Genomic DNA, 8320 nt, shown 5'->3' with positions numbered 1-8320 from the left:
CTTGAATCACAGGACCACCAATACTCTCAAAACATGGCAAATAGAGGCTGGATCACTTCCCAGCCTGTCAGGTATCCCAGGACAGCTCTGCACTGAGCTTCTACAACCCCTTCAGGCTTGTGAAGTGCTTCAACCTGGCTTCACCACTACATGGGTTATGTTGAATAAGGCACACACCCTGTACCAAAGTTTGCTCGTCTGTTAAATGTCAACTTCTCCCGGGCTACTGTGTGAGCTCCCTAATGAATCAGATGAAATAAAGGATAATAAACTAGCAAGGTATTAAACACATGAAAAATGATTACTTTTCTATTATCATCAGGATGATTACATACCTGCCTTCCTGCTAAGAGGATTATGGGATGTTCAATTTGTAAGTAATTTGTTTTGACAGTGGTGGTGAAGGCGGACACTGGCTTCACCCCAGCCGCAGAACTCTGAGAGCTTTGCTCCCTTTTCCTGCCTTTTCTGGTTCACAGGTTTGATGTCACTGAGTTCTCTGGCACTGACAGACCAGCAGGCAGGCTCGGTGGGGTCGTCCCTGGAGGCAGCAACGGCCAGCACTGACAAAACACTGAAGTTGGCCGGTTTTGTCTGTCAAGTCTCTTCCCCGTGTTCCTTCCCTTGTCCTAGGCCCCAGCAAGTCTTCCCTGAGTTGTCTACAACGCCCTCAGTTCAGGACCTGTGAGGCCCATGATGTGAAGGGCCGTCCTTGGCCCATCTTCTAGCTGGGCCTGCCCTCTCGCCCAGCTCAGGGTTGAGCAGGTCCTCTTATCACAAAGAGTACATCTGCTGCGACCATTCCATTCGCCCTTCCCTTCCAAGCTCCGTGTGTTTCCAAGCAGGGCCCTGGAGAACAATGGATAACTGGGGGACAGGTCACACAGGACTGCGGAGGGAGGGACAATGGTCAGGAGTGCTGACACTCAACCTGCTAAGAACGCCTAGCCAAGAGTAAAGACAAGGCACAGAGATAATGTTGAAGGAGAGGCCCTCTGCCTCGAGTGGGCAAAGAGCCCGAAGCGCCCGGCTCTCTTTGCTTGTGTGTTCGGTGGAGGCCAGGAAGCAAGCAGTTAGGTTAATGGGAAACTCATCTGATTCTCTTTACTTGCAAAGGGCACCAGGTATTTTGCTAAACGAGATCCCAGCTGTTGATTTCTCTGGAACTTGCAGTGCACCCGCACTCCCACACATTGCCAAGAGGGAAAGGGCTTGCTGTCCCCTCTGTGGTGTCAGCACAGAAGGTCCACCAGGTCTCAGTCCTTACTGCTGGTTTCCCACAAAGGAGTGTGAGGGTCTGGGGGCTCCGCTCCCACCTTGCCTCTCCACTGCGGTGGGAGGCTTCACACTGCCACACTCCCTGAGGTGGCAGGCGCGTGGCCTGCAGCTGGGGGACGGTGCTGAGCCTGAGAAAGGCTCTGAGGGGGAGTGGGTCCTGCTACCTCTCTTTTCTCATTTTATGATTGAGCAATATTTCCCGCTCCTTGCTTCACAGAGCTGTTAAGGAGATTAAATAGGAAAATGAGTAAGAAGAGAAATGAGGTGAGCCAGGCGCCTCCTGAGCCCAGCTACTGCGCTGGGCTCTCCACCTGTGGTCTTCGGCCACCGTGACTTTGGACTTCAGTCTGGCGCTCTGGGCCACCTCTGGGGCCTCCTTTCACTCAGATCAGAGATGTAAGAGCTAAACTTTCCACCTAGGTGACCTTTTATCTACACAGGATTGTTTTCTCTGCCAAATAGCCCCAAAGGACGGAAGGCCACCGAGTTCTTTTCTTAGCTCTTACATAGCCAGCAGTTCAGGAAACCAAACTTGTGAATGGGACGAGAGGGGATTTCAATTTATTCTGCGTGCCTGCAGACAAGGTCAGGCTTCTGTGAGACTCTCACTATGGTGTGATTCCAGAGGTTCAGGGACACCCTTGTGTAAGAAGCTCTTTCAAACCCGTCTGTTTGCGCTTGGAAATCCATCATGAGAGCTTTATTTCTCTGGCAAAAGTCAAATGTAGGTTTTTGTCTTCTATAACACTGTACAAACGACACATCAAGATGCACAAGTTATACACACGCAACCATAGTCGGGGGCTGGGAATAGGGCTTTGGGGTAGAGTGCTTGCCTAGCATGCATGAGGCCCTCAGTTCAATCCCAGCACTGCAAAATCCATAAATTAAATAACAAAATAAGTGTCAGCCACCTCAGTATGAATGGAGTAAATCAGTGCTTCGCTGAGATTAGGTTCCGATGGAGAGAAGACCACGCTCCTGGGGCTGCTGCGGGAAAGATGAGCAGCATGAAGGGACTGACGCAGGCACCGGAATGGGCAGCTGTGGCCTCCAAAGCAGCCTGCTGAACACATGTTGGGGGGCCAGGGAGATAGCTTAGTAGAATAAGCACATGCCTGGCAAGCACAGGGTCCTGAGTTCAATCCCCAGTACCGCCAAAAAAAAAAAAAAAAAAAAAAAAAAAAAGAGATCAGGGAGTAGTGGCAAACAACTATAATCCCAGCACTCTGGGAGGCTGGGGCAGGAGGATTAAAAATTTGAGCCTAGTCTGGGCAATGTATTTATTTATTTATTTTTATTTATTTATATTTTGGCAGAACCGGGGATTGAACTCAGGCCCTTGTGCTTGCCAGGGAAGCGCTTATACTACTGAGCGATCTCCCCGGCCCTAGTTTGGGCAATTTAGTGATTTAGCAAGACTGTGTCTCAAAAGAAGGAAGAAAGAAAGAGAGAAAGAAAGAAAAAGAAAGAAAGTCTGGCCATGGTGCTGCACATCTGTAATCCCAGGAGGCTGAGGCAGGAGGGTCACTATGAGTTCAAGGCAGGCCTGGGTTAACTAAGTGAGTTGAAGGCCACCCTGAGCTGCATAGTGAAACCCTGTCTCAAAAAGACAAAAGACAAAACAAACACCCAAAGGAAAGATCATTCTGCTAGATTCTGTTTACAGTGCAGATCAGTCATTGTCTGGACTAGGCTGGAAGGAGACACAAGGTTGAAATTATGAAGGGGCACGAGGAAACTTTGGGGATGATCAATATCTTGATTTCGATGATGGGTGCAGGAGAGAATATAGGTGTCAAAGTATATCAAGTCATATACTTTAACCATATGCAGGTTATTGTGTCAGTGTACTGGACTTCCATCTCTGTGACAAATACGATAAATCAGTTTATAAGGAGAAAAAGTTTGTAGCTGTGCATGGTGGCCCACACCTATGATCCCAGCTGTTGGGAGACTGAGGCAGCAGGATCGCTGTGAGTTCAAGGTCAGCCTGGACTATGTAAGTGAGTTCAAGTTCAACCTGAACTACACAATGAGACTGTATCAAAAAGAAAACCAAAAAAAAAAAAAAAAAAAAAAAAAAAAGGAGGAAAGGGGCTGGCCAGATAGCCCAGGGACAGGGTTTGATCCCTGATGTGCCATGCTGGCCCTGTCCCCAGGGTGTGCTGAGACAGGGACTGAGACTGGGAGTGGTGGTGCAGGTCTATAATCTAAGTACTTGGGAGGCTGCAAGCAGGAGGATTACTGCAAGTTCAATCTGTGCAGCAAGACCCCGTAGACCCTGTACTAAATTTAAAAAAAAAAAAAAAGGAGGAAAGGTTTGTTCTAGCTCATTGTTTCTGAGATCCTTGTGCGTGGTCCTTCGGCCACATTGCTCTAGGCCCATGGTGATACAGTACCTCATGGCAGGAATGTGCAGTGCAGGAGGTGGCTTGCTTCATGGTGACCCAGAAGCAAAGGGAGAAGAAGGGTTCTGGGTCCCAATAGTCCCTTCAAAATCATGCCCCCAATGTCCCCGTTCCTTCCACTAGGGTCTACATCCTCCCCATATTGCCACAGGCTGGTTTAAATTATAGCGGTCAGTTACACCTCAGTAACACTCTTTTTTAAAGAGTGAAAACTCCTCAATACTAACACTATGGATCAGCCAAAGCTCATGTGCCTCTGGTGAGTTTTGGTAGAAACAAGTGTTTTCTGGGGTGATGCATCAGCTTCTTCAGAATCAGGTTTTCTCTCTGACACTTGACAGGATTGAGTGAGATCCCAAGATAACTAAGCTGTGAGATTCAAATGTCTTAACTCATATGAAATCATTATGGAAGTTTGAAGGGTTTGCTAGAAAAATAAGGTCGGTGTGTTAGTCAGGCTTTCAGCAGAAAATCAGTTCATAAAGAGGCAAGTTTTATGTTGGCTTATGGTTTTAGAAGTGCTGGTTCAGAAGCAGCTGCATCACTTTGGGCCTGCGGAGGCACCGTACATTGCGATGTGAGTGCCTGGCAGAGGAAGCCTGTTCACTTTATAGCCCTGAAGCAACAGAAAGAAAGTGGAAGGGACCAGAGGCCAGGCTCCTTGGAAGGCACCCCCCCCACACAGGGGCCTAGTAGCCCTTGGGGCTCACAGCGCTGAGGGCTGAGTCTCCAGCCTTTAGCGCGTGGGCTTTAGGGGGACCTTCCAAATCCATAGCATGGCAGTCAGAACTATGAAGTAACTTGCACATACAGAGATAGTAGGTCAAAAACAGGGAGCTGAACCCCGGCATCTACTTTCATACATCTAAAACTCCATCACTAAAAGGGATTTTTAATTTCAAGAATAAAGTCAATAGTAAAAGCTCTTGGGAAGAAAAGTATGGAGGATGAGAAGACAAATGGAAGAAACTTCCCAGAAAGCAGAACAAAGACAGACATAGGGATAGGAAGGAATAGATAGACATCCCTATGTCTAAATAACAAGAGTCTCCAAAACAAAACAAAAGAAAGTAAAAAACAAAACCAAACACTCCAGAACCAAAGGACATGAATTTTAAGAAGCAAAGAGCCACCGAGTGACCAGAGCAACAAGAATATCATTGTAAATTTCTTAACACTGGGGACAGAGAAATCCTGCACGGCAAAAATCAGCATCAGGAACCAGACGGCTTTGGCCTCCAGCGTTGGAAGGTATAGGACAGCGCTGTGCTAATGAGGTTCTGAGGCAAAGAGGCTTCTTACCTAGTGCTCCACTGTCAGTGTGAAACACTTTCTGACATGCAGGATTTTGGAAACTTATGTCCTGTGTACTCTCAGGAAACTCTTGGTAGATGTATGTCACACACACACACACACACACACACACACGGAAGGGGAGAAAACACAGAACAAAAACCATGGGATCCAGGAAACAAGCGGCCCAACACAGGAAAGAGGCCAGGGAATCCCCCCCGGCCCCCATGATGGTGACAGGAGGTGACGAGAGATCCCAGGGTGCCAGAGCAGGAGGCAGGCTCCAAACGACCGTTCCCAAGAAGGGCGTTTGCAGACTGAGATCTAGATGATGGGCAGTGTTTAGGTGATAAGAGGGATCAGTGATAAAACTTTAGAAACTAAGGGCCTGAGAAAACAATGTAAAAGAAAAAGAGGCTGGATTTCGGCTTTCGGCTAGGAGGAGGCTAAGGTGCAACTTTCTTCGGTCGTCCCGAATCCGGGTTCATCCGACACCAGCCACCTCCAGCATGCCGCCCAAGTTCGACCCCAACGAGATTAAAGTCGTGTACCTGAGGTGCACCGGTGGTGAAGTTGGCGCCACGTCTGCCCTGGCCCCCAAGATCGGTCCCTTGGGTCTGTCTCCAAAAAAAGTGGGGGATGACATTGCCAAGGCAACTGGTGACTGGAAGGGCCTGCGGATCACGGTGAAACTGACCATTCAGAACAGACAGGCTCAGATTGAGGTGGTGCCTTCTGCCTCTGCCCTGATCATCAAAGCCCTCAAGGAGCCACCAAGAGACAGAAAGAAGCAGAAAAACATTAAACACAGTGGAAATATCACTTTTGATGAGATTGTCAACATTGCCCGACAGATGCGGCACCAGTCTTTAGCCAGAGAACTTTCCGGAACCATTAAGGAGATCCTGGGGACCGCCCAGTCTGTGGGCTGCAACGTGGACAGCCGGCACCCTCATGACATCATAGATGACATCAACAACGGCGTTGTTGAGTGTCCAGCTAGCTAAGAAGCAAAAGAAAATATATCAATAAAGAGATGATCTGAAAAAAAAAGAGGCTGGAAAGGAGGAACAACTAAAGTCTACTAAAAGGTTTTGCTTTGGCTGCATTGATAATCACAAGTACATTATGGATCTAGCAAAAAATTAAATTCGAATTACATTGGAAGCCAGGCAGGTGGGGAGAACGTGTGTGCGCGTGCGTGGGTACGTGCGTGCGTGCGTGCGTGCGTGTGTGTGTGTGTGTGTGTAGGGTGCAAGCACTAAAAAAAAAGCCTCTAACTTCTTATTTCTCTTAGTGGGAAATCAACAGATACTGCCTAAACCGAAACTCCAGGAAGTCCCGCCATAAATATGTCACTTCGAGATAAGTAAATTCCAAAAGAATTAAACAAGTTGAAAGTGGTGCCTCTAGGGAAAGGGAAACAGGGCTGGGGTAGGAAGAAGGGGGCTGAGAACCGCTCTGGCCTAACAGGCCCCACAGAAGCAGCTCCCTCTGGTTTCCCTCCTGCTCCCACGGATCCGGGGCTTGAGCCCAGGCCTGGCCGCGCCCCGCGCCGGGTGAGCCCTCCACCACGAGCTCCCCGCTGCAGTGCTTTTCCTTTTTTATCCGGGGCCGTCTCGCTGAGCTGTCCACGCTGGCCTCAGACTTGCCCCGGAGGCTCCTGCCTCCACCCGCCGAGGAGGTAGGATACAGCCCAGGGCGGTCATGCCCTGCGGGTTCACTTTTCAAACTGTGCTTGTATAACTTTGATAAAATTGAAAATTTAAAAAAATGTGGCAGAGCCTGAGCGATAGCCCAAGCGGTCTAAGTGCCTGCCTGGCAAGTGCAAGGACCCGGGTTCGAACCCCGGTGCCACACGTTGTGCTGGCCCCGCCATGGAACCACGGCTGCTGAGTCCAGGGGTGGTGGTACACGCCTGTAATCCCAGCTCTAGGGAGTTTGAAACAGGAGGATCACTACGAGTTCGAGCTGCGTAGAGAGACCCTCTACCAAATAAATAAGTAAATAATTTTTAAAATTTACTAAAAACAAAACAAAACACGGCAAGGTGTGTGTGTGGGGGGGGGTGGGGGTGGAACACACAGACTGCGCAGCCGCAGTGTGACCCGCGCGCCACGTGTCAACACCAACCTGCTGGTGCTCGTGTTAGCAGCGGCTGTGAGCACACCTTGTGCACAAAGGACGCTGCTGCCCTTTGAAAAAACGCTGGAGGCCGAGCCCACCCAGCCGCGACTGCCGCCCCAGGAAGTCTTGAGTGCAAGTCTCAGTTATCTCACCTTGAGAAATTAGATTCAAGAAGTGACAAAGGTTTCGTGGGCGTTTGTAAGTAACATACCAGCGCAGGCTAGGCCCCCAGCCAGGTGCTTCAGGTCTTCATCTGAAGAGGAGCAAGGGCAGAATTGCAGTGAGGGGCACAGAAAAGCCCACCTTCTCCTAGTGGAAAGAGACACTAGCTTCCAGCAGGAGGAGGCGAATGAGGAAGAAATCCCGCTAGGCAGAGCAGGGCTGCACTCTGGGAGCCCCACTTGGGTTACACCCCAGTGTCTCCCATTTCAGCAGATGTGGGCTGTGGTGGCACATACCTATAAAGCCCAGAGCTTGGGAGGGTGAGGCAGGAGGATCTCTGTGAGTTTGAAGCAAGCCTGGGCTACATGGTGAGTGAGTTTAAGACCAGCCTGTACTACAAATTGAGACCCTGGCTAAAAACAAAAACAACAAAACAAAACAAAACAACCCCCCAGAAATAGACAAACAAACAAACAAACAAACAAAAACAGTGAAAACTGGAGAGTTTCTGTTTCAGGAGGTTAAAACAGTGGATGGAGTGTGGCACCTGAGACTGAGCTTTGTTGCCAGGTTCTACTGTAGCACAGGCACGGTGCAGGGCTAGACCGCGGAGATAAGCCCTCACCAGAGTCTACAGGACCTGCAGCAAGCAAGCGGAGCCAGACCTCGGTCCACGAGAACTCACCATGCAGGGCAGAGCTGGGAGAGAAACCCTCCAAACTAAGAACGAAAAGACCTGGTAGCCCAAATCCCTTTTCCACCACTTCTTGTTTTGCAACTCTGGGTAAGACTCACCCTTGTGACTCACTTCTCCCACTATCAAAGGGACTAACTAGGTGCCACCAAGGGTTCTCTCCTATCATGTAAGAAGGCAAACTGCCTAAGAGCAGGAACCCTGTCTCCTTTATTTGTCTGTCTTCTGCACCTAGTGCAGTGCCTGACACACAACAGGTGCTCAAGATTTCCTTCCTACTGCCCTTTCATCCATCCTTCCTTCCTTCCTTCCTTCCTTCCTTCCTTCCTTCCTTCCATCCTTCCTTCCTTCCTTC

General features: G+C 49.3%; 1 protein-coding gene across 1 annotated transcript; it reads left to right on the top strand.

Annotated features, from left to right (window-relative positions):
* Window positions 1-5407: 5407 nt before the first annotated feature.
* On the top strand, window positions 5408-6030 carry LOC101592064 (60S ribosomal protein L12). Its single transcript, XM_004636323.2, has one exon. The coding sequence runs from the start codon at window positions 5492-5494 to the stop codon at window positions 5987-5989; it is 498 nt and encodes a 165-aa protein (XP_004636380.1). The 5' UTR covers window positions 5408-5491; the 3' UTR covers window positions 5990-6030.
* Window positions 6031-8320: the final 2290 nt, after the last annotated feature.

The sequence above is a fragment of the Octodon degus genome, unplaced genomic scaffold (genome assembly GCF_000260255.1).
Source record: "Octodon degus isolate 3935 unplaced genomic scaffold, OctDeg1.0 scaffold00079, whole genome shotgun sequence".
NCBI lineage: Eukaryota > Metazoa > Chordata > Mammalia > Rodentia > Octodontidae > Octodon > Octodon degus.
The sequence above is the reverse complement of the archived record's forward strand: the minus strand, read 5'-3'. Positions and strand labels throughout refer to the sequence as shown.